Source organism: Procambarus clarkii, chromosome 20, assembly GCF_040958095.1.
Source record: "Procambarus clarkii isolate CNS0578487 chromosome 20, FALCON_Pclarkii_2.0, whole genome shotgun sequence".
In the NCBI taxonomy this organism is placed as follows: Eukaryota; Metazoa; Arthropoda; class Malacostraca; order Decapoda; family Cambaridae; genus Procambarus; species Procambarus clarkii.
Window position 1 is genome coordinate 43,721,846 of NC_091169.1, and position 20,000 is coordinate 43,741,845.

Here is a 20,000-nt window from a genome sequence, read left to right on the forward strand (position 1 = left end):
GGTTAGTATATGGAGGGGAGAACACAGTGCCGCAAGCCTAGTGACATTACTCCCCAAATGGGAGTAATGTCATCGTACGAGGTGATTCCCAGCCGATTAATTAACGACTCGTCACGTGACCACCCGCCAAAAACACACCGAAACTACGACGTTGGTACACCGTTCGAACAAGTTTTAAAACCTCCTGACCAGTTATAACAACCAATATAGCAAGTTGTAACAACGTTCTAATACGTCATAAACACGTTAAGCCAAGATGTAACAACTTTATTACAAGTTGTAACAAGCGGAAAATAGCGACAGTTTCGGTTTGTGTTTCCAGGGAAGGTGTTTCTGTTGTAATATTCCTTCCTCTCCCATCTTTCTATTCTCATTCCCTTCCACCCGTCTCCTTCATCCACACGAATTATTTATTTCCTTTCTTCCTCCCTCTAAATTACTCCCTTAAGTCCTCCATCCCAATTCCTTTGTTCATTCTGTCTTTTGCCATCCCCTTCCTATCCTCTGTCCTTCATTTAAATCTCTCTCCTTCCTCTTGCAGTCTGTTTTCTTAATTTCTTATTTCTTTAATCCCCTTCTCTATCTTTAACCAAGGCTAGGGTTCACCAGGACCGGCATTGATGTTCCTTGTGAAACTGTAAGCTAAGACCTGCTATCCTCTGTTCAGTCGTCTGAAGCCCGATCTTAGAAACTCGTATATTTGATGAGCTTATTATATATATGCTTTTGGAATAAGCTAATTTTAATGCTAAGTATCATACAAGTAACCGGGTGAACCAGGTGTCAAGTCTTGTAAAACAGAAACAAAAACACAAATTCTAAGAACATTCTAAGACTATTGTAGTGTCTCTCAATCCAGATACTCAACCGGAGGCCTAATTAGCGTGTAGGTTACCAAAGAGTACAGGCAGTGATGAACACCTTTGTTTCACAGTAATTAGCAGGTACTTTGTCACATATTAACTCATGTTTTCAATAAAACACTCGAAACAGGAATCTTGCAGAATTCTGGAAAGAGGCAAAACCTCCAATACTCAAGAGAGAGAGACATCAGGCACTAAATTACAGACCAGAGTCATTGACAATTATTCCCTGTCTAGCACGGCAGATAATAATCAGGTTGAGAATAGTGCAACTCCCCCCTCCCCCTGGAGAGAATTAATTAAATTTGTAATAAAACGATAACATTGATTTAGAAGATTGAAAGGCACAGTCGGAGGCGAGGTCTCAGCTGGAGGAATGAGACCTCATTCAAGGTCTGGTCTAGAATGGTCCTTTGACGGGTAGTTATTGGGGTATGGAAATTGGGGGTAACTGGATACCTCCAGAGACCCCACTCCGGATGGAATGTAACAAGTGGGGTCCCACAAGGATCAGTCCTGGAACCCCTGCTCTTCCTAATTTGTGTTTTCGATCTACCCAAAGGAGGGAGCCTGCAGCAATGTTTGCGGACGAAGCAAAACTAATGTGGAATGTAGAAACGTCGTAGGTCAGCAGAATGTTACAGGAAGACCTTAAATTGTTGAAGTGGGCAAACAAATGGTTGCTAGAGTTCAATCCCAATAAGTGTAAGGTAATGAAGATGGGGAAAGGAGAAAGAAGAGCAGGTTTCAACACCATAAATGGAAGACAGCTTCAGGAATCTAAGAGATATGATGCAATATAATTTTGATTGCTGTATAAATAATAATGATATTGGTAATTATATACTAGTGCCAATAATAGTCGCCTTAAGTTATCATTATTATCATCTTTATTGACAAAATTAATTACAATTTTGCCTAATCTGATTTATTCAATTAGGTCTTATTAGAGTGAAGATGATGCTCGTTTTCGCTGTCACACAGGACAGGGGATATTTGTCTTGTACGCAAAAGATATTTAGACCTACTGCGCAAGACAATAGGTCTAAACTGTAGGCTGAAACGCGCGCACAAAGATATTTTGGAGTGGATATAATTCCATCCCTAACACTAAAGGCACACATTGATAGGCTGACATCGGCATCATATGTGACGCTGGATACATTAGAACGTTGTATAGGAACCTAAATGAGGACGCTCTCAAGACAATCTATACTTTTTGTTAAGACAAATCTATGTCTAACTGTCCGACATGTCTTTTTCTGCCCAAGGTTGGAGGCCAGACATTTGAGCTAGCCACTCCCAACTTTGATATATGAATCATGTGGGGTATGGGAGTGACATAGGCCAGTCAGGGACGGGAAGATGGGATAGAAGGAAGGAGAAGTGGAGGGTGAATGACAGAGGGAAGGAGAGAGGAGGAGGTTGGGAGAGCGGGGAAGAAGTGTGAGGGGGAGAAGAGGGGGGGGGGATATTTTGAGGAAATAAAGGTGGAGAGGGGTGGAGGCGGTTATAGAAAATGGGAAGATGAGGGCTCTTTGAGAAAGGGAAGATGGGAAGAGACGGGGAATAGGGAAACAGAGATGAGAGAGGGGAGGGGGAGAGAGACCCAGGCACAACCGGGTACCCCATGATAGTACTGGAACATGCACCACCGGCATGGAACCCGTACCCTGTGAAGCATAAAACTAAAATTTAAAAAAAAAATGCAGATGTTTGCAACAATATTACTGCCACAGCCAACTGGGTTAGGCTCTGAGGATAGGTGGAAGGAACTGGACCTCACAACCCTGGAAGATACAAGGCACAGAGGAGACATGATCACAACTTACAAGGTACTGGGGGGAATAGAGAAGGTGGATAAGGAAAGCCTCTTAACATTCAGACAAGGTAGGACAAGAGGACAAAAGTGCAAACGAGTCAAGGAAATGTGAAGAAAGGCTGGTGTCTTGAACGTGGTCAGCAAGTGGAATGCCCTGAGTGAGGAACACCAACCCTCCATCCACAACTTGAGGCGAGATTCGACAAATAATATGGATATGAGAATAGTTAACTTGTAATGCAACAGGGTTACACACACAACGTGTGTGTGTGTGTGTGTGTGTGTGGCGCCTGGTGGCTGAGTTGACAGCACACGGGATCCCTAGTCCTGTGGACCGGGGATCGATCCCCGGCGATGGCGGAAACCTATGGGCAGAGTTTCTTTTACTCTGATGCCCCCCTGTTATTTAACAATAAATAATTGCCTGGGAGTTAGACAGCTGTTACGGGCTGCGAGCTGCTTCCTGTGTGTGTACTCACCTATATGTACTCACCTATATGTGCTTGCAGGATCGAGCATTGACTCTTGGATCCCGCCTTTCTAGCTATCGGTTGTTTACAGCAATGACTCCTGTCCCATTTCCCTATCATACCTAGTTTTAAAAGTATGAATAGTATTTGCTTCCACAACCTGTTCCCCAAGTGCATTCCATTTTTCTACTACTCTCACGCTAAAAGAAAACTTCCTAACATCTCTGTGACTCATCTGAGTTTCCAGTTTCCACCCATGTCCCCTCGTTCTGTTATTATTACGTGTGAACATTTCATCTATTTCCACTTTGTCAATTCCCCTGAGTATTTTATATGTCCCTATCATATCTCCTCTCTCCCTTCTTTTCTCTAGTGTCGTAAGGTTCAGTTCCTTCAGCCGCTCTTCATATCCCATCCCTCGTAGCTCTGGGACAAGCCTCGTCGCAAACCTCTGAACCTTCTCCAGTTTCTTTATGTGTTTCTTCAGGTGGGGGCTCCATGATGGCGCGGCATACTCTAAGACGGGTCTCACGTAGGCAGTGTAAAGCGCCCTAAAAGCTTCCTCATTTAGGTTTCTGAATGAAGTTCTAATTTTCGCCAGTGTAGAATACGCTGCTGTCGTTATCCTATTTATATGTGCCTCAGGAGTTAGATTAGGTGTCACATCCACTCCCAGGTCTCTTTCTCGAATCGTTACAGGTAGGCTGTTCCCCTTCATTGTGTACTGTCCCTTTGGTCTCCTGTCACCTGATCCCATTTCCATAACTTTACATTTACTGGTGTTAAACTCCAGTAGCCATTTCCCTGACCATCTCTGCAGCCTGTTTAAGTCCTCTTGGAGGATCCTACAATCCTCGTCTGTCACAACTCTTCTCATTAATTTTGCGTCATCTGCAAACATTGACATGTGTGTGTGTGTGTGTGTGTACTCACCTAGTTGTACTCACCTAGTTGTGTCTGCAGGATCGACCATTGACTCTTGGATCCCGCCTTTCGAGCATCGGTTGTTTACAGCAATGACTCCTGTCCTATTTCCCTATCATACCTGGTTTTAAAATTATGAATAGTATTTGCTTCCACAACCTGTTCCTGAAGTGCATTCCATTTCCCCACTACTCTCACGCTAAAAGAAAACTTCCTAACATCTCTGTGACTCATCTGAGTTTCAAGCTTCCATCCATGTCCTCTCGTTCTGTTACTATTCCGTGTGAACATTTCGTCTATGTCCACTCTGTCAATTCCTCTGAGTATCTTATACGTTCCTATCATGTCCCCCCTCTCCCTTCTTCTTTCTAGTGTCGTAAGGCACAGTTCCCTCAGGCGCTCTTCATACCCCATCCCTCGTAGCTCTGGGACGAGTCTCGTTGCAAACCTCTGAACCTTTTCCAGTTTCATTATATGCTTCTTCAGATGGGGACTCCGTGATGAGGCGGCATACTCTAAGACTGGCCTTACGTAGGCAGTGTAAAGCGCCCTAAATGCCTCCTTACTTAGGTTTCTGAATGATGTTCTAACTTTTGCCAGTGTAGAGTACGCTGCTGTCGTTATCCTATTAATATGTGCCTCAGGAGATAGATTAGGTGTTACGTCCACCCCCAGGTCTCTTTCACGCGTCGTTACAGGTAGGCTGCTCCCCTTCATTGTGTACTGTCCCTTTGGTCTCCTATCTCCTAGTCCCATTTCCATAACTTTACATTTGCTCGTGTTGAATTCTAGTAGCCATTTCTCTGACCATCTCTGCAATCTGTTCAGGTCCTCTTGGAGGATCCTGCAATCCTCATCTGTCACAACTCTTCTCATCAACTTTGCATCATCCGCAAACATCGACATGTAGGACTCTACGCCTGTAAACATGTCGTTAACATATACAAGAAATAGAATTGGTCCCAGCACCGATCGATGTCCCAGCACACACCGATGTGTGTGTGTGTGTGTGTGTGTGTGTGTGTGTGGAAAAAAAATCCCTTGACTGATTGACAGTTGAGAGGCGGGCTGAAAGAGTCAGAGCTCAACCCCCCGCCAGCACAAGTAGGTGAGCACACACACACATGCACAAAATATGACGTCTCTGCGGGTGAGAAGAGCCATCACCCGTTGTGTAAGCTCCGACATCGAATTATTGATGAGAGAGGAAACTGAATTGGGAGGTCGCATCACGCTGTCCTGTATCCCCCCTCCCCCCCCCCCCCCGGGGGGCAGGAACAGAAGTGACATCCAGATGGATGGTTCTCCACTCCCCTGAGGGGATGGGCGGGGGGGAAGGGATAGGTGTCCGCATGGATGACCTACCCCTCCCCCCCCCCCTGGACCCCCCTCTCCATAAAAGAACCAAAGACTGATGGTTTTCTCGTCTCTTAAGGAGATGGACGCCGCCTCCATCTCGCTATTGGGGCCCCCTGAGATAAGTGATGGAACCTCAATCATCTCAAGATAACCTCAAGATAACCCTTACTACTTACTACGCCCTGAGAAAATGAGGTATGCCAGGTATAGTGGTGATATGGCCAGTATAGGTGGTATAGCTGTTACCTAGCAGTAAATAGGTACCTGGGAGTTAGACAGCTGCTACAAGCTGCTTCCTGCGGGGTGTGTAACAAAAAGGAGGACCGGTCGAGGACCGGGCCGCGGGGACGCTAAGCCCTGAAATCATCTCAAGATAACCTCAAGAAGAAGAAGATACGTGGCCTAAAAACCTTAAATATTGTGTATGAAAATAAATTGACGTCGCCTGCGGTAAATGGTTCACAAAATACAAAATACAAAAAATGTGGAAATAAACTTTGCTTTAATGGATTGGAATTTATTGTCCCAAGACGATGAATGGAACAGAAATTTGGAGATGAAATTGTTTTAACAGCTGTGAAACTATTTTCTTATTATCAATTATTGATCATTTGTGTCTTGTGTGAGTTGTTGTTGTTGTTGTTAATGGGAGTTTGTTTAATTAGCTGCGTGTGGTGTTGTTTGCTTGTTTCTTACCCTCCTGGTAAGAAAATTGTTCTCATTTCTCCTCTACTGCGCTAATATGCTCGTCTCTCGTGTATTCCCATTCTCTGCTACGTTTCTCATTCATTCCCATCCACATACTCCACCTCGCAGGCCCACCTGGGTATGTGGGCCTGCGGGCCGCTCCAAGCAACAGCCTGGTGGACCAAGCTCTCACAAGTCAAGCCTGGCTTCGGGCCGGGCTGGGGGGAGTAGAACCCCATGAAGCAGGTATCAAGCAGGTTCTTAATTCATGCTCACATATTCTCTTCCCCTTGTGTCTATCTCTCTACCACATATTTCGAGACTACCACATATCAACCACATATTAGAGATTACCTATAATCTCTCCCATATTTTTCCCGTACCAGTATCTTCCCTCTCTTCCTCCCACGTCTCTCCCACGTGAAAACCAACCACTTGGGCTGGACGGTCGAGCAGCTGTCTCGCTTCATGCAGGTCGGTGTTCAATCCCCGACCGTCCAAGTGATTGGACACCATTCCTTCCCTCCCCCTCCCATTCCAAATCCTAATCCTGATCCCTTCCCAGTGCTACATAGTCGTCATGGCTTGGCGCTTTCCCGACAATTCCCTTCCCTTCCCACGTGAGAAGCAGCGACAAATTCAGTTTTAGTCGTAATCTCTGAGAGGGCGACAGTTTGAGTCGTAATCTCTGAGAGGGCGACAGTTTGAGTCGTAATCTCTGAGAGGGCGACAGTTTGAGTCGTAATCTCTGAGAGGGCGACAGTTTGAGTCGTAATCTCTGAGAGGGCGACAGTTTGAGTCGTAATCTCTGAGAGGGCGACAGTTTGAGTCGTAATCTCTGAGAGGGCGACAGTTTGAGTCGTAATCTCTGAGAGGGCGACAGTTTGAGTCGTAATCTCTGAGAGGGCGACAGTTTGAGTCGTAATCTCTGAGAGGGCGACAGTTTGAGTCGTAATCTCTGAGAGAGCGACAGTTTGAGTCGTAATCTCTGAGAGGGCGACAGTTTGAGTCGTAATCTCTGAGAGGGCGACAGTTTGAGTCGTAATCTCTGAGAGGGCGACAGTTTGAGTCGTAATCTCTGAGAGGGCGACAGTTTGAGTCGTAATCTCTGAGAGGGCGACAGTTTGAGTCGTAATCTCTGAGAGGGCGACAGTTTGAGTCGTAATCTCTGAGAGAGCGACAGTTTGAGTCGTAATCTCTGAGAGGGCGACAGTTTGAGTCGTAATCTCTGAGAGGGCGACAGTTTGAGTCGTAATCTCTGAGAGGGCGACAGTTTGAGTCGTAATCTCTGAGAGAGCGACAGTTTGAGTCGTAATCTCTGAGAGAGCGACAGTTTGAGTCGTAATCTCTGAGAGTTGAGTCGTAATCTCTGAGAGGGCGACAGTTTGAGTCGTAATCTCTGAGAGGGCGACAGTTTGAGTCGTAATCTCTGAGAGAGCGACAGTTTGAGTCGTAATCTCTGAGAGAGCGACAGTTTGAGTCGTAATCTCTGAGAGAGCGACAGTTTGAGTCGTAATCTCTGAGAGGGCGACAGTTTGAGTCGTAATCTCTGAGAGAGCGACAGTTTGAGTCGTAATCTCTGAGAGAGCGACAGTTTGAGTCGTAATCTCTGAGAGAGCGACAGTTTGAGTCGTAATCTCTGAGAGGGCGACAGTTTGAGTCGTAATCTCTGAGAGAGCGACAGTTTGAGTCGTAATCTCTGAGAGAGCGACAGTTTGAGTCGTAATCTCTGAGAGAGCGACATTTAAGATGTAGAGACGGTGTTCAACATTGCAAAGAGCCGCGGCAGCTTCTTTCCGTAAGGTTATAAGAACGATCGTGTCTATGTTGTCTTATGTTGCTATAGGTGTAGTGATGATGCTGTTGGGTGTCTTAAGGGTTAGTTGGGGTTGTCTATGGGTATCTTGAGATGAGAGATGATTTCGGGGCTTCTAAGTGTCCCCGCGGCCCGGTCCTCGACCGGTCCTCGACCAGGTAGTTTAGTAGTGGGTAATGGTTTGGTTATGGTGTGCGGTGGTTGAGTAGTTAGAATTGGGGTATATTCGTGAGTTAAGAATTCATTATTTCTATGATGCTGCAATAATTGGTCATTAGTTCTGGCGAGGAAAGTATATCTTGGAGCAGTCCGTCCTCGTAAGGTTCCCCAGCGTCAAGAAAACGGTCAATGTAAATTGTCCTCTCCTAACCTGCCAGAGGACCCAAAACAGAAAACGGGGCAGTACGTCACTTTCGCCAGCCGCTTCCATTTTCTAGTACGAGCATTTTTGGCCTTATGTGACGCATACGAGCGAAAAGCGACGTTCTTTGTAGGAGGACAGGTTGTAGGAGGACAGGTTGTAGGAGGACAGGTTGTAGGAGGACAGGTTGTAGGAGGACAGGTTGTAGGAGGACAGGTTGTAGGAGGACAGGTTGCACGAGGACAGGTTGTAGGAGGACAGGTTGCAGGAGGACAGGTTGTAGGAGGACAGGTTGTAGGAGGATTGGTTGTAGGAGAACAGGTTGCAGGAGGACAGGTTGTAGGAGGACAGGTTGTAGGAGAACAGGTTGCAGGAGGACAGGTTGCAGGAGGACAGGTTGCAGGAGGACAGGTTGTAGGAGGACAGGTTGCAGGAGGACAGGTTGCAGGAGGACAGGTTGTAGGAGGACAGGTTGTAGGAGAACAGGTTGCAGGAGGACAGGTTGTAGGAGGACAGGTTGTAGGAGAACAGGTTGCAGGAGGACAGGTTGCAGGAGGACAGGTTGCAGGAGGACAGGTTGCAGGAGGACAGGTTGCAGGAGGACAGGTTGCAGGAGGACAGGTTGTAGGAGGACAGGTTGCAGGAGGACAGGTTGCAGGAGGACAGGTTGCAGGAGGACAGGTTGCAGGAGGACAGGTTGCAGGAGGACAGGTTGCAGGAGGACAGGTTGTAGGAGGACAGGTTGTAGGAGGACAGGTTGCAGGAGGACAGGTTGCAGGAGGACAGGTTGCAGGAGGACAGGTTGCAGGAGGACAGGTTGCTAGGAGGACAGGTTGCAGGAGGACAGGTTGCAGGAGGACAGGTTTGCCCGGAGGACAGGTTGCAGGAAGACAGGTTGTAGGAGGACAGGTGTAGGAGACAGGTTGCAGGAGGACAGGTTGCAGGAAGACAGGTTGTAGGAGGACAGGTTGTAGGAGGACAGGTTGCACGGAGGACAGGTTGCACGAGGACAGGTTGCAGGAGGACAGGTTGTAGGAGGACAGGTTGCAGGAAGGACAGGTTGTAGGAGGACAGGTTCGCAGGTAGGACACGTCGCAGGAGACAGATTGCAGGATGACAGGTTGCAGGAGGGACAGGTTGCAGGGAGGACAGGTTGTAGGAGGACAGGTTGTAGGAGGACAGGTCGCAGTGCAGGAGGACAGGTTGCAGGAGGACAGGTTGCAGGAGGACAGGTTGCAGGAGGACAGGTTGCAGGAGGACAGGTTGCAGGAGGACAGGTTGCAGGAGGACAGGTTGCAGGAGGACAGGTTGTAGGAGGACAGGTTGTAGGAGGACAGGTTGCAGGAAGACAGGTTGTAGGAGGACAGGTTGTAGGAGGACAGGTTGCACGAGGACAGGTTGCACGAGGACAGGTTGCAGGAGGACAGGTTGCAGGAGGACAGGTTGTAGGAGGACAGGTTGCAGGAGGACAGGTCGCAGGAGGACAGATCGCAGAAGGACAGGTCGTAGGAGGACAGGTTGTAGGAGGACAGGTTGTAGGAGGACAGGTTGTAGGAGGACAGGTTGTAGGAGGACAGGTCGCAGGAGGACAGGTCGCAGGAGGACAGGTCGCAGGAGGACAGGTCGCAGGAGGACAGGTCGCAGGAGGACAGGTTGCAGGAGGACAGGTTGCAGGAGGACAGGTTGCAGGAGGACAGGTTGCAGGAAGACAGGTTGCAGGAGGACAGGTTGTAGGAGGACAGGTTGTAGGAGGACAGGTTGCAGGAGGACAGGTCGCAGGAGGACAGGTCGCAGGAGGACAGGTCGCAGGAGGACAGGTTGCAGGAGGACAGGTCGCAGGAGGACAGGTTGCAGGAGGACAGGTTGCAGGAGGACAGGTTGCAGGAGGACAGGTTGCAGGAGGACAGGTTGCAGGAGGACAGGTTGTAGGAGGACAGGTTGTAGGAGGACAGGTTGCAGGAGGACAGGTTGCAGGAGGACAGGTTGCAGGAGGACAGGTTGTAGGAGGACAGGTTGTAGGAGGACAGGTCGCAGGAGGACAGGTTGCAGGAGGACAGGTCGCAGGAGGACAGGTTGCAGGAGGACAGGTTGCAGGAGGACAGGTTGCAGGAGGACAGGTTGCACGAGGACAGGTTGCACGGAGACCGTATAGGTGAAGGTGGGGTCTGGGAGGGTTCATCAGGGGGGGAGGGGGCTCGAACCCTCGTACACTAGCAGCCCCTGGTCATAACGACCATCAGCTCGTTAAGCTGGAACTGAAAGGGCTGGATCTTATTCTGGAATGGGAGTCCGGGCGAGGGGAGACTTGATCACGACGTAAGATTTTTAGGGCCCATTGACAGTATGAATAAAAATAAAGAAATGGAAAAAGTTTCTTTAAAAATCAATGATAATATGTAATGAGATAATGGGGTGGTTGTATGCCATTCAGAGGATTAAAAGATATAATAGATCTAGAGGATTGGAACCCATTGCCTTAGATGACTGCAGGCTGCTAAGAATAGGGCCAGATTCACGAAGCAGTTACGCAAGCACTGACGAACCTGTACATCTTTTCTCAATCTTTGGCGGCTTTGTTTACAATAATTAAACAGTAATGAGCTCCGAAGCACCAGGAGGCTGTTTATAACAATACCAACAGTTAAGAAATTCTCATGCTTGTAAACTGTTTAATAAATGTAACCAAAGCCGCCAAAGATTGAGGAAAGCTGTACACTTTCGTAAGTACTTGCGTAACTGCTTCGTGAATCTGGCCCCAGGTTCGTAAGTGCTTGCGTAACTGCTTCGTGAATGTGGCCCCAGTACGCCTGCGCGGACACCAGGGAGAGCGGACGGATGAGGTGTCGGAATGCCTTCAGGGGAGACTAACGAGTTCTGGGAAAAGGGGCCATTGAGATCCTCCAACGGATCCAATCAGGGAGTGAATACAGCTTCGGGCAGGGGAGAGAATAGAGTCAATTACAGCGAAACTTACTTAAATCCCTGCGACTAAGAGTGATCAAACTGCCTGTTGGTGGTGGGTGCTTGCAGAGGGCTTCAAGATCACACACAAACATCCCGAGTAATATCCTATAAAAACATGTTACTTATGGCAACTGTTAAACGTTCATAAATAGATTTTTTACATTTTTTTTCACATTTTGTAATGCAAGTTACATGCATGTTATGTTAACGTTACATGGAAGGTAATTGAACGTTGAACTTTGAACGTTCATGTGACTTTGAATCAACGTTGTTGACATTTATTAAACTTTTGATATACATCTTATTAATGTGTCCCATGTATGTGGATTACAGTATACAGACGAAGTGGCCGGCGCACGACCCAGGATACAGGCACGTCGACAAACGTAAAACACACACACACACACACACACACACACACACACACACACACACACACACACACACACACACACACACACACAGTAGTGTGTGTGTGTCGTTTTTGTGAGGAGTCATTGCTGTAAACAACCGATAGCTAGAAAGGCGGGATCCAAGAGTCAATGCTCGATCCTGCAAGCACAAATAGGTGAGTACAAATAGGTGAGTACACACACACACACACACACACACACACACACACACACACACACACACACACATTTTTTGCGATGGTTCACATTGTCCAGATCCATATCGTGAACCTAACGACCCTTTGTGTTGATGAAGGGTTGAAAATGAAAACCCTTACGATAGAGTCAAACAAGGCAACCCGTCCTCGACTCAAGTCCATTACATCCAGCGGTCAACCCCACAGACGCATTCATAAACTTTAACATGCTGTTCATTCAAAACGGGAATTTTCTTAAGTATAAATTAATATTATAATATATTAGCATATTGTGTATATATAGGCATAGGTTAGGTTAGGTTAGGTGTTTAGGTTCTGTTGGCGATTATTTGTATTTGTAGTACGTGGTTAAAGCATTTACAGCGTTGTGGTTCGAACAAAATTCGTCAGTGAAGCACTTGTTCCGGATATGTTCGAACGTCAGCAGTTGTGAGTCGTGTGTAAACCGCTTTTCATTCATAAACAGTGGGTTTGGTGGGTGCATGGAATCACTTTTGGATCTTTGTTTGGAGGACGGGCTGGGATTTGGTTCACTTCAGTGTCAGTTCGGGCTTTGCTAGGCAACGAATCGTATGGTTCAATATACCTCCCAACGACTCAGTGAACCGGGAACCATTGTTGTCCTGAATTACAACTTTCCCCCGAATCTTTCGAATTTTTGGTTGGAAATTTAATTGATTCCTAAAAGTCGATTTATTCTATTTTGCTTCTCGTGTTCCTTGCAATATCATATCATTCAATATTTCTCTCACACCTTTGCAACATCTTTTACTGTCATTCAAATTAAAAATAAAAGGAGGGTCGCCTTCTAGGGAATTGGGAAAATCTTTCCTCCTTGCTAGCGCCTTTAATCTACTGAGATGAGCGTCTTGGAGACCCAACACAGACGATTCGCTGCGGGGATTCGAACGGTGTCGACGTCTTTCAAAGAGAATTGGAAGTCCGATCTTCCGTCTGTGTTTAAGATGGTTTGAAAACCTTCGTGTCTCTTTTAAGTTTTGTTTCTGAACTTTGAGTATATAATACATATATATTGTGTGTATATTAGTTATAATTATTATACTAGATGAGGTACTCTGTTCTGCCCGGATCAGTCTGGGGACACGTTACCCAATTGACCCGTCATTATACAATTTGTATATGTTATTTAAGCATACACACATGTATGACGCCATACTCAATTACTCTTAAAATGGTGTGTACTCACCTAGTTGTGCTTGCGGGGGTTGAGCTCTGGCTCTTTGGTCCCGCCTCTCAACCGTCAATCAACAGGTGTACAGGTTCCTGAGCCTATTGGGCTCTATCATATCTACACTTGAAACTGTGAATGGAGTCAGCCTCCACCACATTGCTTTCTAATGCATTCCATTTGTCAACCACTCTGACACTAAAAAAGTTCTTTCTAATATCTCTGTGGCTCATTTGGGCACTCAGTTTCCACCTGTGTCCCCTAGTGCGTGTGCCCCTTGTGTTAAATAGCCTGTCTTTATCAACCCTGTCGATTCCTTTGAGAATCTTGAATGTGGTGATCATGTCCCCCCTAACTCTTCTTTCTTCCAACGAAGTGAGGTTCAATTCCCGTAGTCTCTCCTCGTAGTTCATACTTTTCAGCTCGGGTACTAGTCTGGTGGCAAACCTTTGAACCTTTTCCAGTTTAGTCTTATGCTTGACTAGATATGGACTCCATGCTGGAGCCGCATACTCCAGGATTGGTCTGACATATGTGGTATATAATGTTCTGAAAGATTCCTTACACAAGTTTCTAAAGGCCGTTCTTATGTTAGCCAACCTGGCATATGCTGCTGATGTTATCCTCTTGATATGAGCTTCAGGGGACAGGTCTGGCGTGATATCAACCCCCAGATCTTTCTCTCTCTCTGACTCTTGAAGTATTTCATCTCCCAAGTGATACCTTGTATCTGGTCTCCTGCTTCCTACCCCTATCTTCATTACATTACATTTGCTTGGGTTAAACTCTAACATCCATTTGTTGGACCATTCCTGCAGCTTGTCCAGGTCTTCTTGAAGCCTCAAGCTGTCCTCCTCTGTCTTAATCCTTCTCATAATTTTGGCGTCGTCAGCAAACATTGAGAGGAATGAGTCTATACCCTCTGGGAGATCATTAACGTATATCAGAAACAGGATAGGTCCAAGCACAGAGCCCTGTGGGACTCCACTGGTGACTTCACTGTGTGTGTGTGTGTGTGTGTGTGTGTGAGGAGAGAGAGAGAGAGAGAGAGAGAGAGAGAGAGAGAGAGAGAGAGAGAGAGAGAGAGAGCATGAGACATGTCGGCATAGAGAACTCCGCTCTCTGTCATATAACTGATTGCTGTGTTCGTATCTAATACGCTAGTTATCCCTATTAATATAATTGCCTTTATCTTTATCACTGACCATTTTCTATTGCTAAACTGTTATATTTTCTCCTTTCAGGTAAGCGGGCCAAATAGGCACCAAATAGTTGAGGCACCACAGGCGAGGCACCACAGGCGAGGCACCACAGGCGAGGCACCACAGGCGAGGCACCACAGGCGAGGCACCACAGGCGAGGCACCACAGGCGAGGCACCACAGGCGAGGCACCACAGGCGAGGCACCACAGGCGAGGAGAGCATAAACACCTAAAGACTTTACTATTCTGAACTATTTGCATGACAAAACTTTACCTATTAGATGGTTGGTAATTTAGTGTGGTTGCCTAAATACCTCCCCCCCCCAGCTTAATAGGTCCTAACCCCCCCTCCCTGAGGTTCATGGGTCTAACCCCCCCTCCCTGAGGTTCATGGGTCTAACCCCCCTCCCTGAGGTTCATGGGTCTAACCCCCCCTCCCTGAGGTTCATGGGTCTAACCCCCCCTCCCTGAGGTTCATGGGTCTAACCCTCCCTCCCTGAGGTTCATGGGTCTAACCCCCCCTCCCTGAGGTTCATGGGTCTAACCCCCCCCCCCCCTACAGGTTAATAGTTTAAAGAAAAGGTATTATGGTCTAACAGGAAAAGACGGCCCGAATGAATCATAAGAAAAAGCATTTATCGACAGGACAACATCAAGAAAATTTGCTTGAGGTCTGAAGTCAATAGTTTGTAGGTGTCTTGAGCACTTGATAACTCTTAATTGCCTATGACAAGCTGTCATAAGCCTATGACAGGCCTATGACAAGCTGTCATAAGCCTAGGACAGGCCTATGACAAGCTGTCATAAGCCTAGGACAGGCCTATGACAAGCTGTCATAAGCCTATGACAGGCCTATGACAAGCTGTCATAAGCCTAGGACAGGCCTATGACAAGCTGTCATAAGCCTAGGACAGGCCTATGACAAGCTGTCATAAGCCTATGACAGGCCTATGACAAGCTGTCATAAGCCTATGACAGGCCTATGACAAGCTGTCATAAGCCTAGGACAGGCCTATGACAAGCTGTCATAAGCCTAGGACAGGCCTATGACAAGCTGTCATAAGCCTATGACAGGCCTATGACAAGCTGTCATAAGCCTATGACAGGCCTATGACAAGCTGTCATAAGCCTAGGACAGGCCTATGACAAGCTGTCATAAGCCTATGACAGGCCTATGACAAGCTGTCATAAGCCTAGGACAGGCCTATGACAAGCTGTCGGGAAAGCTTAATTGAAGTATGTGTACCGAGAAAATTACTCCTTTTTAAAGATATTTTGTAGATTGTGAATTCAAGATACTTCCGTTTTTGTAGATAATGTTGATAATCGACCGTTTGTAGATAGGAATACAGCACTATTATATACTAGATTGTGTGAATACAGTACTAAACAGTTTTTGTGAGTTGTAAATACAGCAGTCAACAGTTTTTGTGAGTTATAAATACAGCAGTTAACAGTTTTTGTGAGTTGTGAATACAGCAGTCAACAGTTTTTGTGAGTTGTGAATACAGTACTAAACAGTTTTTGTGAGTTGTAAATACAGCAGTCAACACTTTTTGTGAGTTGTAAATACAGCAGTCAACAGTTTTTGTGAGTTATAAATACAGCAGTTAACAGTTTTTGTGAGTTATAAATACAGCAGTTAACAGTTTTTGTGAGTTGTGAATACAGTACTAAACAGTTTTTGTGAGTTGTAAATACAGCAGTCAACACTTTTTGTGAGTTGTAAATACAGCAGTCAACAGTTTTTGTGAGTTATAAATACAGCAGTTAACAGTTTTTGTGAGTTGTAAATACAGCAGTCAACAGTTTTTGTGAGTTGTGAATACAGTACTAAACAGTTTTTGTGAGTTGTAAATACAGCAGTTAACAGTTTTTGTGAGTTGTGAATACAGTACTAAACAGTTTTTGTGAGTTGTAAATACAGCAGTTAACAGTTTTTGTGAGTTGTAAATACAGCAGTTAACAGTTTTTGAGAGTTATAAATACAGCAGTCAACAGTTTTTGAGAGTTATAAATACAGCAGTCAACAGTTTTTGAGAGTTATAAATACAGCACTATACTGTTTTGTATATATATTGAGACGTTTAAGTGGACCCCAATTTGCATTCATCTGTTTTTCGTCGGATTTAACTATGTAAATTTTGTGTATAAGCATTTGTTTAGTTTGAAGTAATTTTTAAAAGTCCTAACTTTACTCTTTGTCCCAGTTCTTATTATTATTATTTTCAATGTAATTATTTTTATTAATATTTGTATTGCAAGTATTTAATTCTATGTACGTTTTCACGATTTAATTTATTGTAATTATTTAACATTATTTAATTAAAGGCAATCGCATTGCACTAACTACCGTACCAACAGGTTAATTGGCTCGGGGCGAAATTGTGTTGGGCTGCACAAGGAGTCATAATTAGGTAATCTAAATTGGGGCCCCGGTCAAAGACGCCGGTAGTTCACCAGTATGATTAAATTCCTGTTTCATGTGCTAATCAACAGCGTGTTACACCCCTGAGTGGAGGATCTTGTGTACATTTGAGTGCGTATCTCAGATTCACGAAGTAGTTACGCAAGCATTTACGAACGTGTACATCTTTCGTCAATCTTTGATGGCTTTGGTTACATTTATTAAACAGTTTACAAACATGAAAACTTCCCCAATCAACTGTTGTTATTGTTATAAACAGCCTCCTGGTGCATCGGAGCTCATTAACTGTTTAATAATTGTGAACAAAGAAGCCAAAGACTGAGAAAAGATGTACAGGTTCGTAAGTGCTTGCGTAACTGCTTCGTGAATCTGGGTCTTGAACGTTATTCGTCCCGTGGTGGGTTATCTTGAGAGGTTATCTTGCGATTATTTCGGGGCTTAGCGTCCCCGCGGCCCGGTCCTCGACCAGGCCTCCTTTTGGTTATAATATTCCTGTTCTGATCTCTTCAATTGTTATCCTGATATCGTATCAGGGTCGTTAATGCTAGGTCAGTGTTAGGGCAACGTTATGATAGCCTATGTTAAATTAAACGTTGGTTAGCCTAGGTTTTTAGTTTTCAGGTGTAGTTATATGTACATGTAAGTAGGCCTATATGGAGACCTATAGGCCTATATGGAGATCTATAGGCCTATGTTAAGGATGAGTTGTGTAGTCGGGATCAGGAATGAGACATTGAGATGATCACCTACCACTCTTGGTATTCATCAGATGAATCTTAAGATCATTTACATAGTTACAAGTTCAATTAAGTTTCTTTTTAATCTTTTGGCGTAGAAATGGTTAGGCTATTACCAGTATTACATACATGATACAGTCAATACAAGATGCGTGACTCGGCATGTTACAAGCTTGACTCTGCTGACTACAAGCGTGACTGCTGCCTACAAGCGTGACTCTGCTGGCTACAAGCGTGACTCTGCTGGCTACAAGCGTGACTCTGCTGGCTACAAGCGTGACTCTGCTGGCTACAAGCGTGACTCCGCTGGCTACAAGCGTGACTCCGCTGGCTACAAGCGTGACTCCGCTGGCTACAAGCGTGACTCCGCTGGCTACAAGCGTGACTCTGCTGGCTACAAGCGTGACTCCGCTGGCTACAAGCGTGACTCCGCTGGCTACAAGCGTGACTCCGCTGGCTACAAGCGTGACTCCGCTGGCTACAAGCGTGACTCCGCTGGCTACAAGCGTGACTCCGCTGGCTACAAGCGTGACTCCGCTGGCTACAAACGTGACTCCGCTGGCTACAAGCGTGACTCCGCTGGCTACAAGCGTGACTCCGCTGGCTACAAGCGTGACTCCGCTGGCTACAAGCGTGACTCCGCTGGCTACAAGCGTGACTCCGCTGGCTACAAGCGTGACTCCGCTGGCTACAAGCGTGACTCCGCTGGCTACAAGCGTGACTCTGCTGGCTACAAGCGTGACTCTGCTGGCTACAAGCGTGACTCTGCTGGCTACAAGCGTGACTCTGCTGGCTACAAGCGTGACTCTGCTGGCTACAAGCGTGACTCTGCTGGCTACAAGCGTGACTCTGCTGGCTACAAGCGTGACTCCGCTGGCTACAAGCGTGACTCCGCTGGCTACAAGCGTGACTCCGCTGGCTACAAGCGTGACTCTGCTGGCTACAAGCGTGACTCCGCTGGCTACAAGCGTGACTCCGCTGGCTACAAGCGTGACTCCGCTGGCTACAAGCGTGACTCCGCTGGCTACAAGCGTGACTCCGCTGGCTACAAGCGCGACTCCGCTGGCTACAAGCGCGACTCCGCTGGCTACAAGCGTGACTCTGCTGGCTACAAGCGTGACTGCTGGCTACAAGCGTGACTCTGCTGGCTACAAGCGTGACTGCTGACTACAAGCGTGACTCTGCTGGCTACAAGCGTGACTGCTGGCTACAAGCGTGACTCTGCTGGCTACAAGCGTGACTCCGCTGGCTACAAGCGTGACTCCGCTGGCTACAAGCGTGACTCCGCTGGCTACAAGCGTGACTCCGCTGGCTACAAGCGTGACTCCGCTGGCTACAAGCGTGACTCTGCTGGCTACAAGCGTGACTCCGCTGGCTACAAGCGTGACTCTGCTGGCTACAAGCGTGACTCTGCTTAGTCTTCACATCTGTGATAACAGCCATCATAACTTAGATCAAATCTACAAAGTGAAAGATAAAAAAAGAGCCTAATGACTATTAGGATTTAGGTCTTTGTATTTTACAGGTGAACTGTGATGAGCAGTACCTGTGAATGTTGTGTGTGTGATCGTTATCTTGAGGTTATCTTGAGATGATTTCGGGGCTTTAGTGTCCCCGCGGCCCGGTCCTCGACCAGGCCTCCACTCCCAGGAAGCAGCCCGTGACAGCTCACTAACACCCAGGTACCTATTTTAATGCTAGGTAACAGGGGCATAGGGTGAAAGAAACTCTGCCCATTGTTTCTCGCCGGCGCCCGGGATTGAAGCCAGGACCACAGGATCACAAGTCCAGCGTGCCGTCCGCTCGGCCGACCGGCTCCCAAATCGGGTGCTAATCGTTGTTATATCACCTGCCAGTTCACTCGAGTTGCAACAATGGACAAAACTTCGGGGTACTGAAACGCACCAACCCGAGCCACCCACCTAACCTAACCTGCCGACGCATAGAAAACGGGAATATTAGCGAGTCGGTACTTCTCATAGTGCACCTTATTTTGTACGCTGGTGACCACAACGTAGAAAATGAGACGTATTGTTAACAGTCACTAATTATAGCCTCTAAACTCGTTTAAAAAATAAATGTTATATTTTAAATATTCCACAGATATTTACTAGTCTTAACAAAGTTGTTACACTTCCTGAGTAGTTAAAACAGTTGGCATAAATATAAACCAAATATTGAACAAGTAATACTAGTTGGATTCTAGTTTCAATAACGACTGAGGAAAGATGTACAGGTTTCGTAAGCGGCTATACTTAGTGACTCATGACCTTGTGGCCAGGTATGTTTATTTAATCTCAAGGGGATGAAGAGCCTGATGCCTGATCAGTTGGTTCATGGCGCGGGGAACCTGAGTGGGGGGAGTAGGGGGAGTATTGGGGGGGGTAGGGGGGTGCTGGGGAGTATTTGTGGGGTGGGGGGGGAGTATAGGGGGAGGCTTGCCGGGGGGGGGGGGTATGTGCTGAGTGGGGAGTGTATTGGGGGAGTGTAGGTGTGTGTGTGGGGGATGATGATGATGATGATGAAGATTAAGCCACCCAAAAGGTGGCACGGGCATGAATAGCCCGT

General features: G+C 46.5%; 1 protein-coding gene across 1 annotated transcript; it reads left to right on the top strand.

Moving 5' to 3' along the window:
* Nucleotides 1-12,736: 12,736 nt before the first annotated feature.
* On the top strand, nucleotides 12,737-18,850 carry LOC138366861 (cylicin-2-like). Its single transcript, XM_069328148.1, has 3 exons — nucleotides 12,737-12,844; nucleotides 17,531-18,567; nucleotides 18,628-18,850. The coding sequence occupies exons 1-3, from the start codon at nucleotides 12,737-12,739 to the stop codon at nucleotides 18,848-18,850; spliced, it is 1,368 nt and encodes a 455-aa protein (XP_069184249.1).
* Nucleotides 18,851-20,000: the final 1,150 nt, after the last annotated feature.

Excerpts from the sequence above, each read along its gene's own strand:
- LOC138366861 (XM_069328148.1), top strand. The coding sequence starts at position 12,737 with ATGAGCGTCTTGGAGACCCAACACAGACGATTCGCTGCGGGGATTCGA. Across the intron at positions 12,845-17,530 it reads TTCCGTCTGTGTTTAAGATG|AAATGGTTAGGCTATTACCA; the intron begins GTTTGAAAACCT and ends CTTTTGGCGTAG. Across the intron at positions 18,568-18,627 it reads CGTGACTGCTGGCTACAAGC|CGTGACTGCTGGCTACAAGC; the intron begins GTGACTCTGCTG and ends GCTGGCTACAAG.